At 41.3% G+C, this 26,806-nt stretch overlaps 1 protein-coding gene across 5 annotated transcripts; it reads left to right on the forward strand.

Annotated features, from left to right (window-relative positions):
* Positions 1-1,766: 1,766 nt before the first annotated feature.
* On the forward strand, positions 1,767-23,912 carry NDUFAF6 (NADH:ubiquinone oxidoreductase complex assembly factor 6). 5 transcript variants are annotated; one of them, XM_051611693.1, is made up of 10 exons: positions 1,767-1,841; positions 6,209-6,312; positions 6,792-6,976; positions 7,205-7,327; positions 10,944-11,000; positions 12,653-12,755; positions 17,360-17,493; positions 19,279-19,380; positions 23,198-23,254; positions 23,768-23,912. In XM_051611693.1, the coding sequence occupies exons 4-10, from the start codon at positions 7,241-7,243 to the stop codon at positions 23,894-23,896; spliced, it is 669 nt and encodes a 222-aa protein (XP_051467653.1). In that variant the 5' UTR covers positions 1,767-1,841; positions 6,209-6,312; positions 6,792-6,976; positions 7,205-7,240; the 3' UTR covers positions 23,897-23,912. The 5 variants fall into 5 exon arrangements, 4 of the variants coding, with proteins under 4 accessions (XP_051467653.1, XP_051467650.1, XP_051467652.1 ...); XR_007888716.1 differs by lacking the exons at positions 1,767-1,841; positions 6,792-6,976 and adding exons at positions 2,097-2,668; positions 22,027-22,095 and having other exon boundaries at positions 23,768-23,788; XM_051611692.1 differs by lacking the exon at positions 1,767-1,841 and adding an exon at positions 2,098-2,668.
* The last annotated feature ends 2,894 nt before the right edge of the window (positions 23,913-26,806 follow it).

Raw genomic sequence — 26,806 nt, forward strand, 5'->3', positions numbered from 1 at the left:
AGAATCTTTTCAGTAACTATACACGATGTGAAATATTTGTTTAAAGAAAAAAAATATTGTAATTTAATGAGAACAGTAAGGATACAGCAAAAAAAGAAACAAATGTCAGCACGCCGAGAAAGAAGTTGAGATTATTGTTTTTTATATGACATCTGGTTTATTCTTTTCTTACTAAGGGTTTAAGTAAGTTTAGCACCATTTTGGTTCATTCAGAGATTAACGAAAGTTAATATTTTATAAGATTTATTTATAATACCCTTGAGGTTTAGAGTATGTTTATGTAACCTTTCTGCCAGGAATTGGCAGCAGCTGAAAGAGCTGGATTCATTTATCTAGGGGTTCTCTCTGAAAACTTAAACAACAGCAGTTTCAGCCTCCACCCAAAGCTAAATGACGTCCTTTGGGTGCCCTGACAAACAATAAATCCTGCTCAAGGCATAGCAAGGGTTTAAAATAAGGTCCAGTGTCTCAAGACAAAGAGAACTTTGGAGACAAGGGAAAGGGAAGAAGGCTGGCTCAGGGTAAACCCACAAGAGCCACTAGTCAATAAAATAAATAAGTCTTAAGTGAGATCCCTAACCTCCGTCTCCTCCTCATCTCTGTGACACAGAATAAAGGCTTGCTCGTGTTTCCAAACGGATGCCTTGTCACTCGAACATTGCTGCCCACTCCCAACTCTCCCTGTGTTTACTGTGCGGCTTCACTTTACAGCTGTGCTAATGGCCTGTCCGCAGCCCGGCAGCTCCCACCCTGCCTCCAGCCCGCAGCCCTGCGCTTGTGCCAGAGCCCCGTGCGGGCACCGACGCTCAGCCAACCCTGCACTAAAGTGATTCAAGGCACCACACTGGCAGAAAACAAACTCAGGAAAACCAAAAGTGGGGTTTCTGCTTGTTTAGCTCCTTGAATTACCTTGCTGTACTAGAAAATGAAGGTCAAAGCGGCTGGCAGCAGGGAAGAGTGGCAAGTGTGGGAACGGAAAGAAAAGCCAGACTGCTGCTGCTTCCAGTCATAACTAGGTTGGGCTAGTTACTAATGGGCTGGGTTGGTGTAGTTTTAAGCTCAAACTGCTCTGAAGCACTGGTGGCACCTCGGCATGGATGTGCTGGCTTCTCCGCACACGGGCCGAACCGTGCGGGAGCAGCACGCCCGCCCGGCCCGGCTGCAGCGCCATCCCTAACGCCCCCCGGGCAGCCCGCACGGCACGCAGGCCCTTTCCCAGGCAAGAGGAGCAACCAGCGCCTCTGCTGCAAAGCTGGACACTCACTTTTCCGCGGACCGGACCTCGGAGCCAGCTCCGGTGCCCGGGCAGCCCTGCCCCGCGCCCAGCGCCGCGGCCCGCGGGCTCTTCCCGCGCCCCGTCAAGTCTCCCAGGCCACCCTGCCCGCAGCCGGGAGATTTCTACCACGCAGCTCCCTCCTTTTGGAGGGGAGCGCGGAGGGCCTCCGGGTTTGTCATCGGAAGCGCCTGGTTTCCTCGGCGCGGAGGAGCTGACCCCAAGCGGGGCGGGGCGGGGCGGCCGCCATTTGCGGGCCCGCAGGAGGCCGCGCCGCGCCCGGGGCTGCGGCCGCGCGTCCTCGGCCGCCCCCTGCCGGTGCTTTCCCGGTGCCGTGCTGGCAGCCGGCAGCCCCGGGGGCTCGGGGCGCCTGGCGGGAGGGGCGGGGCGGGGGCAGCATGGCGGCCGTGGTGCGGGGCGGGCTGCGGGCCTGCCGCGGCGGGCTCCCGCGGCCGGGGCTGGGCGGCGGGAGGGCGGCGGGGGGGGGCTGGGGCCGCCCGGAGCCCGGAGGAGGAGGAGGAGGAGGAGGAGGAGGAGGAGAGGTGCGGTACTGCGCCGAGCTGGTGCGGTGAGTGTCGGGGGAGAGGCGGGGTGTCCTCGCCTCAGGGGGCGGCGGGAGCGTCGGAGGCTTGGCGAGCGCTTCCCTGCGGGCGGAAGGGCTGCGGGATTCCCCTGGGACGGGGGCCGGGGATGGCGCCGGGACGGCCTCGGCCTCGCCGAAGTGAGCGGGGCCGGTGGATGGAGCCGCTCCGGTGCTTCCCCCCCTCCCCCCCCGCCTTTTTGGAGGAGAGAGACGGAAACCGTATAAATATTTAAGCTCCGTGGATGATTTAACCTGTCAATGACAGTTTTTCCTGCCCTGCTCCTTTCACAGCTGATTTTCTTCTGAAGTACTTGAACGTTTTCGTTTCTTTGGCTTTTTTTGGAGAGGAAGGTCACGCAAGTGGATGTTTAAAAATAAGGGGTGTTCTCGGACCTTCTTGGCTACTGGGAAGTAGCCAAGCTGCCCAAGTAATCCTTGGGAAAATGAACAAAAGCAGAGGAAAATGAGCAAAAGCTGGACAGACAGCTCAAGTATCTTCTCTGACCTGAATGCAGAAGGGGGAGGAAGGCTACTTTTCAAAAGTATCCAATTTTGGTCAAATCCAAAATCCTCCCAGAGGAGCGGGAACGTTGCTCGGACACTTGCTGGCTTTGGGGCCATAAAACAGCTTGCAAGGCCTGTTAGCTGCTCTGTAGGCCACAAGAGTTCATAAGTAAAAAATTAAACAAGTCTCTTTGTAAATACTTAAATAATTTCTCTTTGGATACAGTTGTCCTACATAGTTGATAAAAACAGGGAGAAGGCTTCCGAGCATTGGTAGAAGGAGTGGAAGAGGATAATCTCCAAACTCAGTAAGTTTGCAGATGACACCAAATTGGGTGGAAGTGTTGATCTGCTTGAGACTAGGAAGGCTCTGCAGAGGGACATGGACAGGCTGGATCAATGGGCCAGGGTTTAACAAGGCCAAGTGTGGGATCCTGCATTTTGGTCACAACAACCCCAGGGAATGCTACAGGCTTGGGGAAGAGTGGCTAGAAAGCTGCCCAGCAGAAGAGGACCTGGGGGTGCTTGTTTACAGCTGTCTTAACATGGACCAGCAGTGTGCCAGGATGATCAAGAAGGCCAACACCATCCTGGTCTGCATCAAGAACAGTGTGGCCAGCAGGAGTAGAGAGGTGATTGTGCCCCTGCACTTGGCACTGGTGAGGCTGCATCTCAAGTGCTGTGTTCAGTTCTGGGCCCCTCGTTATAAGAAGGACATTGAGGTGCTGTAGCATGGTCCAGAGAAGAGCCACCAAGTTGGTGAAGGGTCTAGAGAACAAATACAAGGAACGACTGTGGGAACTGTGGATGTTTAGTCTGAAGAAGAGGAGGCTGAGGGAACACCTCATTGCTCTCTACAACTACCTGAAAGGAGGTTGTAGGGAGGTGGGTGTTGGCTTCTTCTCCCAAGTAAATAATGATAGGACCAGAGGAAATGTCCTGAAGTAGCTGCAGGGGAGGTTTGGATGGGATATTAGGAAGAATTTCTATACTGAAAGAAATGGTCAGGCACTGGAACAGCCTGCCCAGGGGCGGTGGTTGAGTCATTGTCCTTGGAGGTATTCAAGAAACGTAGGTGTGGCACTTCAGGGCATGCTCTAGTGGCCGAGGTTGGGGTTTTTGGTGGGTGTTTTTTGGCTGGGGTTTGCTTTTCTTTGTGTGGTTGTTTTTGGGTTTTTTTTGTACTGATGGTTGGACTCAGGGTTCCTTTCCAACCAAGACAATTCTATGATTCTGTGATGCTTGTAAAAGATGTAAAGGTGTGTGTGGTCACTGGTAATGTTTGAAGTAGAAAAACTAATAGAAGTAAATGTCACCGTCTTAGATTTTCTGTGCAGCACGAAGCAGCAGACCTTTACAGATGTGTCAGAAGGCATAGCCAGGGTGCATTTTCCATTATATAACTTCAGATCACAGCTTTGGTTTCTCGGTTACTCTATCTAGGATTTGTTTATCTGTTACTCAGGAGATCAGGCGCTGTGTGTACAGTTATACAAGGTTAATATATACAGATAAAACATTTTCTGTAACAAACAACTGTGCACAGAACAGTTACTTTCCAAGGCACAGAAGCTGAGATGGTTGAATTTAAACTTTTTTTTCAGTTATTTTTGTTACACCATTAAAAAGATTACTTACAAAATACACAACCGTTCAAAATAATGAAATGAAAGGTGGTTATGCTTTTGGCATAATTTTAATTGAAGCTGCTGTTTACAGTGCTTATATATTGCATGGAAATCTTAAGTTTTCCAAGCAAAATAAGAGGAAGAGAGTACTATTCAAACAGAAATAAACCATTTGAGGCTGTGCAAGCATCAGCAATGCCCTAGTCCTGAATTAGGGTCTCCCACAAATTAGAGCAACTGAGTTAGAATCATAGAATCATCCTGGTTGGAAAGGACCTCGAAGATCATCAAGTCCAACCTTAAGCTATGCTTTAATGATACAGATTTGTGAGTTTTCCCTTTGATGTTAAATACCTCTTTTATAAGTACCTTTAAGCTATTTGATTAAAAGTTTCCTTAGTAGTGACACTTTCTGTCTCTTGCTGTTTATCATGTCTGCTCTGGAAGACAAGCTTGTGACTTGGTGATATTGTAGAGTTTTGTAACCTGGGAGAAATTATTTTTAAGACTTTAGATTTTTCATTATACTGAAAGTCCAGTAATGGTCATTACCATCTTTTCTTCCATCTGTGGAAGGTTATGCAAGGTTATACATCTTTGAGAGGAAAACTGAAAACCTCTCAATACCAGACTCAAGAGCACTCACTCCTTTCTTCATTCCTTACAATAATACACAAAGAGAGCTGGAGTGTAACATGATTTATAGCAATATCAATTTTATTTTACAGGCTGAGGCTTAACTGATACGCTTTCCTACTGTTATGTCCAGGGGCACACTTTTGGCATGAAATTCACATTTCTTTCTGATTTTTTTTCTGGCATATTTTTGCTACACTTAATTTTAAAGCTTAGAGTAGCTGGGGAAAAAAAACCCAACAACAACCCACCAAAAAACAACCCCAAAACCATGATGCCAACACCGTTATTAGAGGGAAGGCAAATTTCTCTATTGTGCTGCTGTTTACTTTGTGTAATATGTTTCTTTGTTTCTTTCTGGAAGTAGAGGTTGTTCTGTGTTGTGTGAACAACCCAGGCAAACTCCTTACCTGCAACAGAGAAAATGTGGCTTTAAACCTTGCAGCTCTGCCCAAGGTGGGCAATACTGGGCATTACTACAGTCAGCCTTGTCAAAAAAAAAAGCTAGGTTATGAGTTGATAGTACTTTTCCGAAGATGTCATAGTTGAAGGAGGTTTGATGCTTCTCTAACATGGTGAACTTTAAAGCCTTCTAAACTTCACAAATAGTGAAAATAGTTTGATTTTTTGTTGTTGTTGTTGATGCTTCTGGATTTGCATCAAGCTCTACAAAAAGTTTCACAACTGTTGTGAAAACTCTAAGCACTTGCTAGTTATCAGCTGCTTTGTATTGTAAGGGTAAGAACTTCTGTTAAATATCACTTCCTTTCTGCTTTATGCTAGAAGTAGCAACTGTAATAACCCTCAGTTTTAGTTTGGCTTTGCTATTCATAGCTCACATTCAGAGGAAATATGAGTGCATATAGAACAGCAGACTTCATGAAAATGAGTAAGTGTGGTTTTTCTTGACACCTGCTGCTCCACTCTCAAGGCAGAACTCAGAGTCTGGTTCTAATAAAGAATCAAGTTACGGACTTATCAGAGAATACACAAAAATGTTGTTCAAAACAAGCAATTTAGCATTTCAGACGTGACCAAGTGTTTGTATTAGCTACAGATGTGCATGATTTTGCTATTTATGATTCTGTGCACTGTGATTGTTTTTAATTTAATGGCACACCCAAGTGGCCAAACAAAGGTGTGTCACTCTAGACTGGCAACAAGTTACCTGCATCAAAGCTACCAAGACCCAGCGCATTTATGCTTTGAATATAGTTGCCAGTAAACAAAAACTTGCTGGTTAAGCCAAGCTCCAAAGCACATTCTAAAGAAATGTAGTTTCATGTTTGGAACAGAAGTCTGAAAGTTGGATTCTGTTTGCAGTTCTGCTACAGCCTTGGTCCATATCTTCAGCCACATATCTTGAGATGAGGATTTGAGAAGTGCACAGAGAGTTCAGGCAGCATCCCTTCTCTCTTGGAATTTGTCTTATTTTAAAATACACTGAAAAGCTGCTACTTTTGTAAAGGGAAGGTTTTGAACTAGAACTTATTGCTGCTATTTTAAGAGTCCAGTGCTAGGCAATAGCACACCCAATTTACACAGAGCTATAAATAATAAATGTGTTTTTTCCTCCTTTTGTAGAAAGCGTGACTATGAAGGGTTTCTGTGTTCTTTGCTGTTGCCTGCGGAATCTCGAATCTCTGCCTTTGCCTTGAGAGCCTTCAATGTGGAACTGGCTCAGGCAGGTATTAAAATATTCGTGAACTCTGGAAATGTAAAATAACAGTTTCAATCTAAGTTACACTAGTAGGTGGTGTTTTGCTGAGACTAGCTTTTTGTACTGTAAGGGGCAGTGAATAGAGAAATACAAACCTCTAGTTTTGAATGGCCCTTGGAAGGTAGCCATCTTCCTCCAATGAATTTTGTTTATCTATGTAGTTTTTCTGACCTTCTTCTGTATTGGGCATTTAAAAATTAAATTATAACAGGCTATGGTCCTTGATACTGCTGTGTGATTGCATCTATGTCCTGGCTTCAAATGCAGTGACTGAATAGGTACAGTGAAGCTAAATCCTGTCTGTAGACGGTCTGTCAAAAACTGGGATGTATAATCAGTCCCAGGCCTTTGTTGGCAGAAGCTTAGGTGATGGAAAGGCTGTGAGAGGCAAGTTAGTAATCAGAGAGTTGTGGGAAGTGATCAGCTGCATTCTCTTTCCCTTGCTAGGTGGCCAGAAACTGCCAGTGCAACCAGGAACGTTGGTAGCACTTGCCAGAAAGCTGCGATCCAGGGAACGTGCTGAACAAGCAAAATCCCAGAGGGGCTTCTGTGAGGTGCACTTCTGGCAGCCTGTGGTGCCTGCCCTCGCTGCTGTTGCCACTGTTTATTTTCCTTTTGGGAAGAAAGCCAAAGTAAGGGCCGCCCAGGGCTTAATCTCCATGGGTTTCAGAGTCAGGTTCTGGTGAAGATTTTTTTTCACTCTCTGTAGTGTTTGTATGCTTGATAAGGAAAAAATGTAAGTTCAGAACTGAGCACTTTCCTTACTGAGTTTGGCTTTGTCCTGTATCTGCCTTTTCAGTGTAGATAGACCAAGTGCCTTAAAAACACTGTGGATTTCACTCCAGTTGTATTATTTCCAGATTAAAGACTCCATAACTCAGAAGACTACAGGTTTGATGCGAATGCAGTTCTGGAGGGAGGCTGTGGAAGCTATATACTGCGATAACCCACCTCATCAGCCAGTTGCTACAGAACTGTGGAGGGTAAAATACACCATTATTGTCCTAAAATTCACTGAAGTGTTACTGTGGGAAAAGTCATTGTTTTGTATGTGCTGTGTTGAATAGTTAACAGCATTATTTTGTATAAAATAGGTAATGTAATTTGTGTTGTGTCTATATATGATGTTTTAAGTTACCTACAACCAAAGAGCAGAGTTGGAAGAGGTTATTTAGGTGGGAGCTCCTTGGAAGGTCAGACTTCTGTGAACTAACTGCTTTTCTTTCTGTGATGTTTAGGTGAAGGAGAGAGTAAATTGTGGTAGGCTGCAAGCTGAGTGCAGTGCATTAGCCTACTTTACTGAGCTAGTGCTATTCCTGCCTGAAGAGATTAAGCTGTGCAAAAAGACAGGAGACTAAGCACAGAGGTTAAACTAGCACACACAGTATGAGCAAAAGCCCAAGGCCTTCACATCTGGTTACTGGGTAATAAGAAGAATCTTAATACAGTCTTCTCACATCAAGAGTTGTTTTAATGGCTTCTGTTTATGTGTTATGTTTTGCACATAACCTTTTATGTGTGTTAAGTAACAGGGAATGTGCTTCAGAACTTAACAGTGCATTGAGTGACAGGGAATGTACTTGTGAACTTACCAGTTTATTTTTATCAAGATGTCTGAGTTCTGCAGGTACTAGAGCATCACACATCAAGTACACTGACAGATCTGTTCCTCTGCTGATCATGGCCAAAGAAACAGAGGGTTTCTTGCAAAATTTTTTGTTTCTAGTTACATTGTCATTGATATGTCCGTTGGGTGATTCAGATGAAGGCAGTGTAAATGGATTTCCCCTTAATGCTGATATAGAACCACAAAATACTTTAGTTGGTGAGGTTCACTGGTTATCGTATATAGTTCAACTTGTCACTCAAAGAAGGTCTAACATCAAAGGTAGATCAGGTTGTCAGTGTCACATTGAGTTGAATTTTAAGTTTCTTCAGGGATGAAAATTCCATACATTGCTAACTTGTTGTCTTAGGGCTATGGGCCACAGCAAGTCTTAAAACCTTTGAAAACAGCAGCTGCCGCAAGGCCTCTACTCTGTAAGATCAGAACTTGCGTTTAAAGTAAAGATCTCTGAGCTCCTGTGCAGGAAAAGATGCAGTTATCTATATCTCAACAGCTGAATACAGTTAGCATAGGTCCCATGGGTAGGTTTATGGACTTACTGAAAAACAGACAGTGAAGTGTGGAATCTTCATGCAAGTATTCATCTGCATTGTTCCTGTTAAAATCCTGGGGAAAAGCAGGGCACTTGCTGTAATGCTGGGTTAGAACAGTGCAGTTCCAGCAGGATGAGGGCATTTCACTTGTTGCTGTCTTGACTTCACATTCAGTCTGCTGTGCCTCTGAGACCACAAAAATTAGTCCTTTCCAAATATTCTGTCAGTGATTTTTAGCAGTGCTGAAATTGTGGCCTCTCCCTGACTCTTTCCTCCTTCAAATGTGAAATAAAGCATGTGAGCATTTGTTTCTGTCAACACGCATGTTTAGATTAAAATTGGGATTTAAACAAGATAAAGTTTATTTAACTAAGAGAGTACGTAGGTAATGCCAAGAAGTAAAATAAAAGAAAAACACCTGTTACAGTCGCTTTCTGGAGGACCAGACCTTCTGATAAAGCATGTGCCTTTAGCCACAACAAAGTGTTTGTGCTGTTAGAATGAAGACTTGCAAAATGTTTTGAGCCTTTTTTATGGGATTAAGGGATTTGAGGATGTACCTCAGGTGATATTTGAACGCAGGTGTTAAAATGCAAAATTGGTGGCTTTGCATGTCCATCTGTCTGTGTGACATTGTTTTTTGTTTCCTTCTTTCTGTCTCTCCTCCAGTATATGGCAAACTTCCAAGGAACAAGACCATTTTCTCCAAAAATGCTTTTGTCTCCTTTTCAAAGAGGAACTTGCTTTAGTATAGCTTAACTTATTTTTGTCTCTGAAAATAATACTCTCATTTAGTTGTCTGATTGAGTCAGTTGGGTACAAGTTTTAGGTATGGTTGTGTATATTATTTCAACTGCTTTAAATTTCAGCCTGCTTGTGTGTATATCAAGTGTGGCATGGAAATGTTTATTAGCAAAAGAGTAACTTAGGAAAATCCCCTAAACATTGTCATGGTTTAACTCCAAGCATGGCTTGGAGGGTGGCTTCACAAATGTTCAAAAATGTCATGGCAATTCATAGAAAGAAGGGTGTGGAAAGTCACCTGAACTCACAAGTATTGCAGAGCCATTAATAGAATTACTGTGTCTTTTTCACAGTGTATTTTATGTATATTCTTCTCACTGTTGAGGTTGTATGAGGACAGTTTGGCTTTCCAGAATAAATACTGATTTGTCATGTTAGATATGTTCCCAAAGTTTTGTATATCTCTGAATACTCACATTTGGATGCCAAAAGTTTTATTCACTAGTAAAGTATGTAAATAGCCTTTGTTTATTTCTTGAATTATTAATAGCTCTACTTTCAGTCCTGTTAATATAAATTGATATGGCAACTGTATGATATTTGTTCTTAACTTACCTGTCCATTTTGAACATATGAAAAGTGAGGCCTAATTGTCCATTATTTCTGTGGAATAAGCTTGTTTTCAAAACTTTAGAAAAATGAGCACCTGTGTGTTTGAATGAAGGTAGCTCAAAATAGATGTAATGTAAAACTTTAATAATTTAGAATAACTCAGTTTGGTGCTTTTGAGTCTTGACCTCTGACTATTTCAAGAATTTAATTTATAAAATGATACTGAAGACAAACAAGTGAGAAGCAAAACTAGTATTTGTAGTTGTAACTTAAAATTTGCCTTTGCACATACCAGGTACTTTCTCAGGCAGATTTTGTTGAAATAACAAGAAGACCTAGCCCTGTCAAACCTTGACAAAATATTTACAAATAGAATGGATGTAAAGAAGTTGAAAGTGAGCTATAAAGGCTAAGATGGTGAGAAATCTGTTCCATAAGTTTAGTTTATGAATATTTATATGTGTGATTGTAGCCTTTCTGACAATGTGGTCTGCAGAATTCATTATGTGCAAGTAAGAGGATTGGAGGTAACTTGATAGAAGTGTTACAGGAAAGGAGGTAAAATAAAATGAGTTGAAAGAAGAATGTGGGATTATGACATGCTGTGGGAGACTTTTTTAAACAAAACCATAATATTTACCTTTTTAGGATGCTGTCTTTACAGTATATTTTGGTATGTTGTACTGATGTTTTCTTGAGAATTTACAGGATAAATCCTTTTTATTGCTTGACTGTGGAGGAAACTGTTCTCTTTGGATAACTATATTCATAGTTATCTGCAAATGTTTTGTGGGAATTTGTGACTCCATGAAAGAATAAATTACTTTCAAAAATTAAAAATAAATGCTTTTAGTTAACTGGCTTCATCTCCAGTATTTCATTTTTTGTGTGCAACAAGTTGTAACAAATGCTAAACATTCTTGTAGTTCAAGATTCTCATTTTCCACTGATGTGACACTTTGATTTAACACAGTAAATGCAGTAATTGTAAGAAAAGGATTATCTAAGATATATTTCAGCCTTCAGAGTTGCGTACTACCATCACCTTGTATGCATTAACATGTTTTATTTGATAATTTTCAGGCTGTCAAGCGGCATAACTTGACTAAAATGTGGTTAATGAAGATAGTTGATGAAAGAGTGAGTATTTACCATTCAAAGTCTTTTTCCAGTTCTAGTCACATTTTGGTTTTTTCCCCTTATATTTATGTGTTTGTATATAACAAAAGCTTCAGTAATTAAAAATGTAATATTTTCCAGAGTGTAGTATTTCTTTAAGAATGGTACTGCTGTATTTCCTTTTAATTCTCCTTTGATGCCCTTACTCATAAGTTCTGCTCTTTCTGGCCAAAATGGCTAACAGAATCCTGTGTTTGATTTTGCTTTAAAATAAATGTAGTTTGTGAATCCATATCTTTTTTGTTCCCTGCTCTTATAACCAGTGTCTCTGTGCTCGTATTTTCTGTTGCTTGTCTTTATTCCTATGTTGAAGTGATTACCCCTAGAGGTAACCCACTGAGAGTTACACTTAGATACCTTTCTGTATGTAAGTGAGGGAAGTTCGATCCTGTGGGATTTAGTATGGTGTCCATATATAACTGTTAAGAATTCTGGAAAGCTACATTTTTATAGGAATGGGAATGAAGATGTGCAAGAAAGAAATTCATATTTTGTCTCTTTTTGTGCCATTCCAATCCTGCCCCAAGAGAAAGCATGTCATGCGTGTTGCAAAAAGTTGCACAGATCTACGTTTATTTTATTTTTGCTTTATTTTGAATGGTTTGAGTTGGAAGGGGCCTTAAAGATCATCTAGTTCCAACATCCCTGCATGGGCAGGGACACCTCCCACTAGATCAGGTTCACATAATCTTATTCGTTCGCACCTCTTTTCTTACCATGTCAAGTTTGTCCCTAAATAGCTTTCTCTCATGATGAAATATGGATATAAACATTTCAAAAATTGAATGACCCATCTGAACCTTCTTTCCAGAATTTGCTGCTTCTCCTTATTGTGACTGTAGAGTATTTCCTAAGCAGTGCAGTAACTGGAGTATTCAAATCACATGAATTTTAAAATGGACACCTTTTTTTTGGGGAAGGGGAAAAACAAGAGGAAGTGAAATTCTCAGATTCCTGCTGAGGGCAGGAATTTCTTATTCTAGTTTTGCTGCTAAAGTTAGTGTCTCATAAAGTTATACCGTGCGAAAACTGTTGTCAGTTACTCGTGGAGCATCATTCTTATGAAATATTTCAGAGCTTTTTAATCTTAAGACTGGTATGTTTTACCATGTAAGCCGCTAGGACAGGAAGAATGATGGAGAATTTAATATTTTGGGGTTGTATTTGCATATGACTTTGAAACCCGTGTATTTGATTTATTGATTTTTGGGCATGTTTTAAAATACACATTCCTATTTATCTTAATTTCTCTGTGCTTCAGATGCAAAGTAAGAATTAAAGTTGGCAACCCTGTAGTGTAAGAATACGATACAATATTTTGTTATGGCTGCATCTTTTTTATGAAAAGTTCTGATTTCTTATTTTTGCAAAAGGGTATATTTGCTTCAGAAACCAGACTTGGCTGCAGTTGCATGTGGATATTTGGTTATGTTAGACTTTCTATAAGCTTTAATGACTGCATCTATTGGAGTTTATACTTAATTTCTACCTGTTAATTTTGTCTCTTTTTTTCTTTCCCTAATAGTGGGTTAGGCTGACATGACTGTAATAATAAACTTTTACAGATGCCAGTTATATTTACCTTTTACTGAAGTTCTGTGTTGATATTCCAGGAGAAGAATTTGGATGATAAGGCATACCGCAACATCCAGGAGCTTGAAGCATATGCTGAGAATACTCAGAGTGCTCTCTTGTACCTCACCTTGGAAATGCTGGGTAGGTGTTTTCCCATTTTTAGGTTTTGTTGATGACTTGTGAGTACAAGGACAATATTTATCGATGTTTCAAAAAGCCAACTCTTCTTCCACTGGAGTTTAGTTTCAGTAGAAGTTTTCTTCTTAAGTTATATTTTGAATGCTCAACCATAAATTTGGCGTCTTACTGCACCCCTCTTACAACTATGTACTTTCCTTAGAAGCTGCTCAGTGGAAAGCTCATTGAAGTGCAGTTTCCTACAGCTCCCTTCTTTGTTACTTTGTTTTTAATTGCTTCTATTAGAGTGATAGTTGTGGTTTGGGCCCAACACGACAACAAAGGAACAGCCCCGCTCACTCAACTCCCCAGAGAGTTGTGGTCAATGGCTCAATGTCCAAATGAAGGCAGGTGATGAGTGGTGTCCCTCAGGGGACACTGTTGGGACCAGTGCAGTTTAACATCTTTGTTGGAGACTTGGACAGTGGGATTGAGTGTGTCCTCAGCAAATTTGCTGATGATACCAAGCTGTGTGGTGTGGTTGACACCCTAGAGGGAAGGGACACTGTCCAGAGGGACCTTGACAGGCTGGAGAGGTGGGCTAGTGCCAACCTCATGAAGTTCAACAATGCCAAGTGCAGGGTCCTGCACCGGGGTCGGCACAACCCCAGGCACAAATACAGGCTGGGGGAAGAATGGCTGGAGAGCAGTCCTGAGGAGAAGGACTTGGGGGTGGTAGGTGATGAGAAGCTCGACAGGAGCCACCAGTGTGTGCTGGAGCCCAGAGAGCAACTGCATCCTGGGCTGCATCAAAAGAAGTGTGGTCAGCAGGGCCAGGGAGGGGATTCTGCCCCTCTGCTCTGCTCTGGTCAGACCCCACCTGGAGTACTGTGTACAGTTCTGGTGCCCTCAGCACAAGTAAGACATGGGGCTGTTGGAGAGGGTCCAGAGAAAGGCCATGAAGATGACCAAAGGGCTGGAGCATCTCTGCTATGAAGACAGGCTGAGAGAGTTGGGGCTGTTCAGCCTGGAGAAGAGAAGGCTCCGTGGAGACCTTATAGCAGCCTTCCAGTACTTGAAGGGGGCCTACAGGAAAGTTGGGGAGGGGCTTTTCATGCAAGGAGATTGTGATAGGACAAGGGGTAATGGTTTTAAACTGAGAGAGGGGAGATTTAGGTTAGATATTAGGAAGAAATTCTTCTCTATAAGGGTGGTGAGGAACTGGAATGGGTTGCCCAGGGAGGTTGTTGATGCCCCATCCCTGGAGGTTTTTAAGGCCAGTTGGATGAGGTTTTGTGCAACCTGATCTAGTGGTAGGGTTCCCTGCTCATGGCAGGGTGGTTGGAACTTGATGATCTTTAAGATCCCTTCCAACCTTAATGATTCTATGATTCTTCCTCTTCTTCCTCAACAACCACCAGCACCGATCTCATCCTCCAGCACAGCTGTTCTCCCCTAAGTGCTTCTCTGCTCAGGTGTCATACCAGTTCTTTTGTATGTTAATGGCAGAGGCACATCTGTTGTCCCTCTGATTGCTCTTTGGCTGGGTTTGGAGCAGGGGGAGGTTCTCAGCTTCTTACTCTGGAGCCACTCCTGGGGCCCTTCCCCTGCTACTAAAAAACCCACCAAACCAAACTAGAATAGTGATAAATTCAGCTCTTCACCTTATTTTCACTTGGGCAGTGAATCTGGTACACCCAGTATAATTTTCAGGTGTCAGTTAGGCTCACTGGTCTGCAACTCTTGTATCCTCATTTCTTTCTTTGTACAGTGCTGCTTCTGTTAAAACTTCTGTGAATGTTAATTTCCATTTTCCTTTAAATTTTCATTATATCCTGGGTCAGTCTTGTGAAAACATTATGGCTTTATGATGAGTCTAAGCTAACCTTGGGCAATCTTGCTGTGAAGAGCAGTGGTGCTGCTCTGCCTCACTTATCTCCCTCTTCTTTCAGTTCTCACAATTGTGTGACCATGCAGTAACCGAAGTTAGTTTTCCATTGCTCTGTTGATCTGACTCAGTTTGCCATGACAGCACAAAGGGAAGTGGCAGAAACATAGGTTCGGCGGGGAAGCACAGGACTATTCTGTTTGGCTTCAGCACACTGCTGAATCAGCTACAGCTAATCATGAAACCATGCTGTAAGCATTAATGCTTGTCAGGAATTTCACAGTTGAATGATTTTGATGACAGAAAAAACAGTTCTTGGAATACTGTTATGCTGGGAGAGGACATGCCAATGAAAACGAGTTTGTGTACTGATACCTGAATAGGTGCTGCTCTGTGAAGTATACTTGTTGCAGAAACTGCAACAAGCTAAGAGGCATTTTGCTCCTGAATGTGCAAGTTGATGAATTTGCCTGCTGCTTTGCAGCTCTGAGATAACAGAATTGTAGAATGGTGTGGTTTGGAAGGGACCTTAAAGATCACCTAGTTTCCAACCCCCTTGCCATGGGCAGGGGCACCTTCCACTGGTGCAGGTTGCTCAAAACCTGCTTCACTTCCAGGGAGGAGGCATCCACAACTTCCCTGGGCAACCTGTTCCAGTGTCTCACTACCCTCATAGTGAAGAATTTCTTCCTAATATCTGACCTAAATCTGCCCTCTTCCAGTTCAAAGCCATTACCCCTCGTCCTATTGCTACAAACCCTTGTAAAAAGTCCCTTCCTGGCTTTCCTCTAGGCCTCTTCAGGTACTGGAAGGCCACTATGAGGCCTCCCTGGAGTCTTCTCTTCTCTAGGCTGAACAGTCCCAACTCTCTCAGCCTGTCTTTATAGCAGAGATCTCTGATCATCATCAGCCCTCTGGACTCGCCTCAATAGCTCCATGTCCTTCCTGTGTTGGGGGCTCCATAACTGGACACAGTACTCCAGGTGGGGTCTCAAGAGAGGAAAGTAAAGGGGGAGAATCTCCTCCCTTGCCCTGCTGGCCACACTTCTTTTGATGCACCCCACGATATGGTTGACTTTTTGGGCTGCAAGCACACATGGCTGACTCATATTGAGCTTCTCATCAACCAACACCCCCAAGTCCTTCTCCTCACAGCAGTTCTGAATCCATTCTCCAGACAACCTTTATTTGTGCTTGGGATTGCCCTGACCCACGTGCAGTACCTTGTACTTGGCCTTATTGAACCATCATGGGGATGGCATGGGTCAACCTCTCAAGCCTGTCAAGGTCCCTCTGGATGGCCTCCCATCCCTCCAGTGTTTATACCTCACCACACAGCTTGGTGCTGTCAGCAGATTTACTGAGGACGCACTCAATCCCACTATCCATGTTGCCAACAAAGATACTAAATGGGACCGGTCCAAGTACCCTTGAGGAACACCACTCATCACTGGTCTCCATTTGGACATTGAGCCATTGACCAAAACTCTTTTGAGTATGACTGTCCAGCCAATTCCTTACCCACTATCCATCAAATTCATATCTTTGCAGTTTAGAGATCAGGATGTTGCATGGGGACAGTGTTGGATGCTTTGCACAAGTCCAAATAAATTCTGTCAGTTGCTCTCCCCTTGTCCACCAGTGCTGTGACTCTATCATAAAAGGCCACCAAATTTGTCAGGTGTGACTTGCCCTTGGCAAAGCCATGTTGGTTGCCACCAACTGCCTCCTCATTTTCCATGTGCCTTCAGGAGGATCTGCTCCATGGTCTTGCCAGGCACAGAGGTGAGACTGGATCTTCCTTTTATCCCTTTTTGAAAATGGGTTTTGTTTGCCCTTTTTCATTCAGAGGGAACTTCACCAGGCTGTCATGACTTTTCAAATACGATGTAAAGTGGCTTGGCAAGTTAATCTGCTAGCTCCCTCAGGTGCTGCAGATGGATGTAATCAGATCCCATGGACTTGTGCATTTTCATGTTCTTCCTTCCTTTTCGTGATCTTCCTTCTTGCAGTCCCTGCCTTTGCCTTCTGCAACTTTGGTGGTGTGGCCAGAGGCCTTGTCAATGAAGGCTGAGGCAAAAAAGTTGTTGAATACCTCAGCCTTCTCCATATTCCATGTGACCAGATTTCCTGTGTCCTTCTGGACAGGGCCCACATTTTCCTCAGTTTTTATTTTATCACTGACACACCTGTAGAAGCTTTTCTTGTTACCGTTGATGTCCCTGGCCAGATTTAATTCTATCTGGGCTTAGCTTTCTTAACCTGAGTCCTGGCTGCTTGGACAACTTCTTTGGGCTCCTCCCAGGCTACCTGTCCTTGCTTCCACCCTTTCTTTTTACATCTAAGTTGTCCAAGAGCTCCTTTTTCATTCATGCAGGTCTCCTGGCACTTTTGTCTGCCTTCCTCTTTTTTGGGATTCATTGCTTATTGCTCCTGGACTTCGAAGAGGTCATCCTTGAGTACTGACCCAGCTGTCTTGGGCTCCTCTCCCCTCCAGGACTTTATCCCATGGTACTCTACCGGGCAAATCCCTGGAGGTCAAAGCCTGCCCTCCTAAAGTCTGGGGTAGTGAGTTTGCACACAATGAGATGAGATCTTAAGGCAATTTATGAATGTAGACAGTTCTATCATGGACCAATGTACTTAGTTTTCCTTAAATATGACTGTGATACACATCAGGGGAGACTGTAACTGTCAAAAGGCCTCACACTGTTTCTAAACATTATTTCTGTCATTTTAGGTGTGAGGGACATCCATGCTGACCATGCAGCCAGTCACATTGGGAAAGCCAAAGGCATAGTTACCTGTTTAAGAGCAACACCCTATCATAGTACAAGGCAAAAAGTTTTTATTCCCATGGACATTTGTATGTTGGTAAGAGAAGCAAATTGTCTGAAATTGAACAATATAGTGTTTCTAACTGTTTCTCAATGCTAGATACGAGAAACAGACCACCTTTTTTGTTTATTTTAACTCTTTCTGCTGTGGCTTTAGTAACATGCAACTGTCATAGTTTTATATCCTTTGGGAGGTGAGATGAGTGAGTGTCATGAAACCCTACGGATTCTGTTTTTTTCTTTTTTCTTTTTTAATTAAATGTAGCAATATGTTAGCTTTCAGGAATTTTTCTATTAATGTGTAGGAAAAACAGTTATGGAATGGGGCCTAGGTTTTGGCTGGGCTTTTTTTTAAAAAAAATTATTTTTCTACACCTATAAAGGAAGCACTGAGAAATTTTAGTTCTGAGCAACCTTCTTGGGTTTCTCTTTACTACCCTTTTCATAAATATACTAGTGGTTTTGGTGGTTTGTTTTTTTTGTTTGTTTTGTTTTGGGGGTTGTTTTGTTTGATAGCTATAAGCATACATTCCATGCATTGCTATAGGGGGTATCGCCCTCCAATTTGAACTGTACACCTAATTTGCATTGGAATTTAGCAGATCTTGCAATTTGGGTAAAATGGGATTAAAACTTAAATTTTTTTCATCAATGTTCTCTGGCTAGATCTGTAGGCATCGCAGCTGTTATTCCTTCATTTCCAGTCTTTATTTTTAAATGTTAAGCCTGTTCTTTTTAGACTTAACCAAAATGTATGTAAGGCAGTCGTGTTACTGTTTTCTGAATATCAGTTCAATAAAATGGAAAGTTTTTATGTGAAGTTTAGTAATTTAGGTAGTTGTAAAAAACATAGGTGCCAATGTAGGTTAGGGTTATAAGACTCCAGAAAGGAGCTGCACCCTACTTTCAGCCCTTCTGGGACTAGGTGGTATGGGAGGCCTTCCAGGTTTTTAGCTTTTCAAACATAGCCTGGAAATTCACAGTCATTCCTTGCCATGGAAGGTGTTTCACAGTGAAACTCTAAGAACAGCTTGTAGCCCTTCTGTGCAGACTGAGCATCTTTTAAGCATTTCAGCTGCTGGCAAGTAGTGCAGAGTTCTGCTGAAGTCTCTCTGTGAAGCCTGCCTGCCCACCTTTGACACAGCTTTTCACAGTCTGAGTGGTGCTGAGAAGAGTAGGCAGCTGGTGCAGTTCTGAATATACCATGTTATGTCTTACATTAGTCACTAGAGTAAATGAATAAGTTTGGGATTGGTTTTCTTGAATTTTGGGGTGCAGATTTTTGGTGGTTTTATTTTTTTGTTTGGTTCGGATAGGGTTTTCTCTGTGTTGGGTTTTTTGTTTGTTTGGGATTTTGTTTTGTTTTGTTTTTGCAAGCCTGGTCGTGCACACCAATCCAAAGGTAATGACTTACTTCATAAGCCAGCATGGCTTCTGTGCTAGCTGTTACTGGCTTTCTTCTACTTAATATCAATTTTTAGCTTATGGATTGAAAAAACTGGCATCCAAACTGATCTGAATTCCCCAAACTTTAAAATCTGACTTAATTATCTAACTGACCACGAAGTCTTTAAGGATAAAATTCACACACAGACTTTTTGTTCTCTTTGTTTTCTTGAATGTTTTTCCAAATGACTGTCAAAAAAAAAAAGGGGAGGAGGGTGAGGGAGGAATAAGAAAAGAGGGGCAGTGGCAAAATATTTAGGCTGATTCAGTTTTGTGTCATTGGTTTGGTTGCTGGGACAGGTTTTTGAGAAGCTAAATGGAAAGTTGATACTTACTGAGGATTTTTCTCTTTTTGATTTTTCCTTCCCATGTCTAGCATGGAGTTTCACAAGAGGATTTCATAAGAGGCAAGCAAGAAAAAAATGTGAGAGATGTAATTTATGACATTGCCAGCCAGGCCCATATTCATCTAGAACATGTGAGATTCCTTCCCTTTTATTTATTTAAATAATCATAATTTATGCTAATCTTCACAAACCATTGTGCATGTGTTCTTAGAAGGCTTACAGCTGCATACTTGATTTAAAATATTTTACCCTTAATTACTTTGAGAGTTTAAATTAAAAAAAAAAACCAATAAACTAAGACAAAAAACCTTTAAATATTACAACTAATTCTGCATGAATATTATTTTTATCTGTATGTACAGGATGCAGTTTACTCACAGCCAGTTTCAATTACATATATGTAAATACTGCCTGAAAGCCTTATTACTGAGAAAGAAACTCCAAGCAGACTTTGATAAATGCAAATATGTGCCAGCATGGGATCAGCACCATAGAAAGCACTTTTGCATATGGTACTTCACAGCACAGTGGAATAGCTGCTAGGAAGGCAAAGAATGTTGCCTTTAACTTCTGGTTAGTGTGTGTGGGAGGGAAGAATTCTTTCCCTGACATGACCAGCCATGCTCAAAGCTATGTTGAGAGAGGTCCTTTCTGTTCTGGCTTTTTTCTTTTTTTCTGGCTCACAGCCAAGTGAATTAGGAAGGACTTCATTTGCTTGGATCAGTGGAAAATGAATCCTCAAGAACTGCAGAGTCCTACTCTGTTTTTCTTTTATGCTCTTTAGCTGTGCTCTGAATTGCTTGTTGGTACCTCATACAAAAGCAAAATAATGTTCCATCAGCAGTGCTGTGTCTGCCTTGATCTGGAAAACAAAGCTTGCAAGAAGCACTGTAAAGAGTTTCTTACGTCTACAAGTACATGTGTGCATGTACTTTGAGTATTGCACCCAATACTTCCGATCAAGGTAGTCTGAAAAGATGCTACTTCAAAGTGAAGAAATGCCAGATTTATCTCTGCATTTACACCATGCATATAATCCTAAATTAAAGCATTACCTTTGATGATAGGATTTTATATGGTAGAGACAGGAGAGCACTTCTTCATTTTTCTGATGGCAAAATGAGGCATCCCTTGGTTTTTTCAGTCAGTAACGTAAGTTGATTAATCTTCTTATTTTTTGTTATTAATATTTACCCTTGGGCTTTATTTTCAATACAGACTATAATTTGCATTTAATTCAGGTTGTTTCATCCATGTCTCAGTTTTTGTTGTCACATGCCCAGGCTAACTGTTTATTCCACTTAGAAGCAGGAAGCAGAGACAAAGAAAATGCAAGGTCAAAACTGTCCACTATATTTTTATCAAGCTGATGTATTTTTCTTTTTCTTTTTTTATTCTCCACCCTTAAACCCATAATGCAGAGTATATAAAACCCATAGACTTTGGCTGCATTTGTGGCTTACAAAAATGCTATGTGCCTAGCCTGAAATGCCTCATATCAGGGATGGGAGGCATGGAAAACTAGCAATGTGTATTTACTATTCAGCTGTTTAAATTTGGTTGCTGGTATTGCATTGAAACCTTGGGACAGAAGCAGGGAGAGAATTCAGTTCTTCAGAGCCTTTCAGATAATCCAAAATTCTTTGTGCACTGGTCCCCTGGCTCCTAACATGCCAACCAGCTTCTGAGGAGAACAGCCAGAACTTTAGTCCTTCCCTCCTTCCTTCCCACTCCATTCCTAGAGCCCTGACCATGTTATGCTCTGGGAGGGTCCTATTGAATGTACACAATGTGATCATGTAATTGGAGAGTATCTAGAAAAGTATAAAAGGAAGGAGACTAGGTTAGGGCAGCAGTAGCATTTTATTACATTGAATATTGATCTTGGCACACCTCCCTCTCCTTTTTTTTTTAATGCATCATCTTAATTTAAAAAAAACAGCATCCTCTCTGAATACTTGCTTTGAGCCTTCATCATCATCAGTGAAGAATAATTGACAGTGCAGGATCTTTAGAGTGTTCAAATCACCTGAATTGGCAATAAATGGCAGTAATAATAAAGTCTTAGCCTCCTTGATAATCAGATCATCTTTGCTAATGCAAGGATAAAGATACTTTCTCCCCTAATGGATGAAATGGGCTTTTGCTGGCAACATTTGCTTGGTGTTTCAAGACTTTGGGTGACTGTAAAGGGCTGGTGCCTTTAAATGCATCTGTTCTGTATAAAATCACCGAGTTGTTTTACCTCAGGGTCTTTTCAGCTGCTTACCCTTTGTTTTAGTTGGAATTACGGGATAGGGTAAAGTTTAAACCTGCAGAGAGGTTTCAACAATCTCAGCATTTATTACACAAACCACATAAACTCACATATTTGGGAGGATGAGGGTTACAGTTACCAGCCCCATTTCACAGTCAGAGGAAACATAATCCTCAAAGGCTAAATGAACTCCCAGCTATATTATATGAAGCACATTGTAGTAATGAGGCACTTCATCTTCGGAGAAAACTTTCCAGTGTGGTCAGCTCTTCCTGATACTGCGACTGATGACCAGCAGAGGGCAAAATAAGGCAATGAAGATTGTAGTTTTCTTTAGGGATTGTTTTATCAGAATAAAAACATACAATAGAAGTGCTCTGTCTGTCCCACAGTGATGCTTTTGAAAGCCTGGGAATGCATTTACGTGTTCTCCTCTTACTCTTAAACCACTTCCTCCCCCATTCCTCTTTAAAACCAAGGTCTCCTTTTTGCTTTTTTCCATTTATCTTAATTATTCTAGATCGTTATGGACTCAATTTACCAAGGAAGATAACATGCAAACCATTCTGGGTTAAGAAGGCCAAGCAAGGTTACTTTCTTTTTTCATCTTACAATTAATAATAGTAAAGGCAGAGCTTTACATCAGGGAAGAGCATTTTTATTTTTATACACACACACACACATTATTACATCTCAGAGTTTTAAAGTAATTTGCCTTCTGAAAAGATTCAGTATTTTTCCCTCCTAAAGCTTTGGCCTGATTTTTTCAGTTGTCTGGAAAGAGCCACGAAAAACTAACAAACTCATGCATGCTCATCTGTATTCATAAAAGATTTGTTTGGTTGTTTTTTTTAACCTGTAGGAAAAGGCAAAAGGAGGAAGGATTTTATGTTTATAAATAAGCATTACAAGAAGATTTGCTTCAACTATCTTAGATGTACCTGAGAGGTACATGGGCTTGAATGGTAGATTTAATTCAGCCATGGTTCAGGCTCAGTTTATACATAGGTGCTGAGGACCTAAGGCATCAAGATCCTTTCAGAGTCCCATAAATGCAAATGGAGCATAACTGGACTTTTGGGACTGAAGGGAACACTGGATCAAAAAGATGCACTCAGAGAAATGCATTTCTGGTCTTCCATCATTCCTGTCTCTTGGGAGGAGTTATTTGGCAGGGGAAAAAAGTGTTAAACCATGTTTATTAAATCAGATACAACTTGCAACTTTGTGGGAACAAAGGATGCTAATTTATATTGATTTGTTATGTGTAAGCTCTAAGGTTATCAAAACATGTAAGAATTTTAGCAGGCCACTCTTGGTATTACAAACTTTCTGTGTAATTCAAAGGATCATAGAATCATGGAATGGTTTGGTTTGGAACAGATCTAGAGAATTATCTAGTTCCAACCTCCCTGCATGGGCATGGACACTTCCCCCTAAACCAGGTTACTCAGGGCCCCATCCAGATTACTTTTGTGCACAATGGGGGATGGTGCTGGCTTGCACGTCATGAAAAATTACAGTTTCAAGATGTCAAAGTAAAGAGGGACAAAGCTCGTAACACAATCTGTTGGCTCTAACCATTATATATAGTATAACATGTTTAATCCAAAATGTTAAATTCTTCTGATAAGTTTGTTTCTTTTTTCTTGTTTGTTTTTTGTTTGTTTGTTCTCCCCATTTACTTTCAGGCTAGATCTTTCAGTAAGAAAGTTCCTGTGAAGGCATTCCCTGCTTTCTTCTGTACGGTGGGTGTCATATCATGCAATCTTTAAGTGATGGACTCATTTCTGTGCTAATATGTGTGTGAATAGTAGAGTATCACATTAAGCATGGTTAACTAATGCTTCGTGTGTCTTTTTTGGGAGTATTTAATACCTAAAACTTGTGAAAGTGTGTGCCTGGTTATGGAATTTCATAGTTTTGATCAACACTTCTAATCCTTTCTCTTTAACTACATAGTTTTGCCCAAGATTTCTGTATATTTATAGACCACAATTCTAATGCAAGGGCCCAAAATCTTGTCTATTTTTATAATTCACTGTTTGGTCTAGTAAAGGATAAAACTTCTTTCTTATCACAAAACCTGCCTTTTTTATATCCTTTGAATGTGATGGTTACGCTACCACTTAATAATATTAACAGGCAAACTGTCAAGCCTTTTTTGCAGTTTCTCATCCAGTGACATGTATTGGTTTTTAACTGAATACCCAATTATTTGTGTGCACTGTATAGACTAAGCTTTCTTTCTTCTTTTCTAGGTTGCTTTAGATGATTATTTATGTAATTTACAAAAAACGGACTTCAATATATTTCATCCAAGCTTACAAAAGAAGAATACATTATTACCGTTGCGTTTATATGTTAGATCTTGGAAAAAAACATATTAAAGTTTTTTTAAGCATGGGTTCAGAGTGATGAGGGTTTTTTTAATGTCTTAACTTGATAGAATTATTAAGTGTCTAACCTGACACTTCTGCAATTCATGGGAAACAGCAGATGCACGTGAACTGGAGCTGTCAGCTTGCTGGCAGTAGTTGTTTGTTCTTGGAATATTAGGCTGATATCTCTGCTTCACATGTCTGCCAAGTCCTACGTCCTTGTCTGAGATCACTTTTCTTGTCTTTCCTGTAATAACAGCAATATGATAAAACTTCTCTTGGACAAGTTCTATTCTAATGGATACTTGTGGCAGTTCTACACTTTACTGAAAAAAACAAAAGAAAAAGAAAAAAAAAAAAAAGACTGTGCCCAAGAGGAGTTACAGTGAATGCCTTATAAATCAGCAAAGAAACACTATTCAGTGCAAGGAGTAGACTTTTTGCAAGTACTGATGATGCTTCATAGTTGGAAGAACGAGCACAGATATTTGAATGCACGCAATCTGTCAGGAAAAGCTTTAGCTGTTTTAATTTTGTAATTATTTGTGTAGAGTTTCAGAATGGTAAAATATAGCTGTAACTGTGTTGAGATTCTGCGTTGAAGTGACTGTAGGTAGTGGGAGGATAGCTTTACAACACAGGAAGAGAATGCTTATGCAGTTTTTATCTCCAGCTCAGCCAAAGGCTTCTTCACTCTGCTCTTAGCTTGGCTGTATCTTCCTCCTGGCCGCCTGTCTGAAATTACTGGGCGCTTTGTACTCAGCATCTCTTAGGATCAACACAAATATTTCTGTTTGATTTGTTACTTGGTAAAATAATACTTCCTAGCATCCAACTTGCACAAATCTAGTAGTTTATTCTGCCGTCGTCCTTGTTCTATTAAATAGCTGCTTTTTCCAGAGATTTATTTTTTTTTAATCGGGGTTAATCTCCCCAGATGCTTGGTTGTGTAACAACATCCTGTATTTTAGTGTGTAATGCTACATAATGAATCTCTGAGAACCAGATACTTAGCTTTTTTAATCACAGAGACTGTCACCATGGTAGAAGTCTTAGGAAACCAACATTAAATCCTTTGTTTGGTGATTTTATTTTACACGTTTGAAGTCAATTTATGAACAAGATTTTGGTTAATTCTTCAGTTTCCTATTCCTGAGTTAGACATTTGTCTTTGAATTTGTTCTGCTCAGGATATTGGTTTCTGTATTACTGGAGATGTGATAATAAAGTTTGATATGAACTGAGAAAAGATCTCTGTATGTGGGATCAGGAGAATACTGGCGGTTTTCTAGAAGTAAAATCGTAGCAGGCTCTGTCCACTTCTCAAGTCAGCTGCTCTGCCTTATCATTGGTGTTCTTGCATGTCTGGTGAAAATAAGATATTTCCTTCCTATGCAGGCACCACAGCTCTTCCTGACGAAGAGCAAAGCCTTAGGCTCTGCTGCTGCTACCAGGGCAGCTGTGCATTTGCTCTGTTTATTTTGTGTTCTGGAGAAAGTGTTACAAATGTCTGTAGTTCTGCAGTTGGTCTGTCATTTTGCTCTAAGTGTGCTGAGTCAGGACAGTGTAGGCAGCCCTGTCTGTCCTCTCAGAAGTCACTCTTCTGTCAAGTTAATTTTTGGCAAGAGCGCAGTACAGTAAGGAGGGAGGGAAGGGAAACCATGCAGTATCACCAGTACATCGAGTTGCTGCACTGATATCTTGCTTCCAGGTCACAAGGCCAGCACTTTGTCTTGGTGTTGAAGTGGAACAAATCTTGACAATGTGCTTACAAAGGTATCTAATAGAAGGGCTGATTTGTTCTAGTGTAGAAAGGAAACTATGTGATGCAGTGAATGGTTAGCATGGTGAGAGAGGCTTATTAGTGAACTAGTAAACAGGATATGGAATAAATGAATTCAAGTTATGTCTTCAGTCACAAGACAGTTTTGAGTGACCTCAGAAAGTAAAGCAGATGACAGGAGGCTGCTTGAATAAGCAATCTATGTCTCCTTTATATCCTTCAGGGAGCAGCTTTCTTGGATCGTCAGGCCTGATTCTACCCTTAGGGACAATGTTGTGAAAGGAGACGTTAAGTACCTGTCAAACAAGGTAGTCTTAATTTGCCTGCTTTCACTAGTATTATCTCTTTTTATTTCTTCACAGCAATTGGTGGCCTATAAGAAATTCCATTCATCAGTTCTGATAATTTATATTTATACATCCTATAAAATGTTCTATTTCTCCTTTTTGTTGTTCGTTTTGGTTTGGTTTTTTGGGGATTGTTGTTGGATATGACAAAATACTTTTTCATATTGATGCCAACCTACTGGCTGTTCGCATCAGAAAACTGTCAGTTAGCAAATCTGTGGCTAGCTGCTTATTACATGTTTGAAGAGAATTTCCAGGTCTAGTTAGCCTGGTCCATGTAAAAGAGCAATATCAGTTACACACTAGTGGATGACTTCCTCAGTGAGCTGACATGTTTTGTGTGTCTTTGATCTTTATGGTCTTGTTTGCTTTTGGTTAAGCACAGAATTGTATCTCCATCTTCTCTTTGGAGCAGTTCACTGGAGTCTGTTCCAGCATCTCTTTCCACATAGATTTGCATGTTTAAGATAGCAAAACATGAGAATTGTGTTAGTCCTGTAAGAGGTGGTATTTTGTCCATGGTAGGTAACAGCTGTGGGATCAAAAGTCCTGAATGAACTGAAACACATCAGACATCATGTGCCCGGTGATCTTCCATTTCATTGATTTCCCATTTAGCCATATAATGGTCTTAATAAAAGCAAACCAAAGGAAAGTTTAATTTTCAAGGAAAAATGCAAAAATCGCAGTCATTGCTTTTGAGAAATACATCCTTCGGCTTGTCCCCAGTTCCCTCACAGCTCAGCATCTGAAGATTGGCATCTTATTTCAGTCCAGTCTGGTGTCAAA

This window comes from Apus apus, chromosome 2, assembly GCF_020740795.1.
Source record: "Apus apus isolate bApuApu2 chromosome 2, bApuApu2.pri.cur, whole genome shotgun sequence".
NCBI lineage: Eukaryota > Metazoa > Chordata > Aves > Apodiformes > Apodidae > Apus > Apus apus.

Bases quoted from the DNA above. Each gene is read 5' to 3' on its own strand.
- NDUFAF6 (XM_051611690.1), top strand. From the start codon at position 6,292: ATGTGGAACTGGCTCAGGCAG. The intron at 12,756-17,359 runs GTAGGTGTTTTC...CTGTCATTTTAG, and splicing joins CCTCACCTTGGAAATGCTGG to GTGTGAGGGACATCCATGCT. The intron at 17,494-19,278 runs GTAAGAGAAGCA...TCCCATGTCTAG, and splicing joins CCATGGACATTTGTATGTTG to CATGGAGTTTCACAAGAGGA.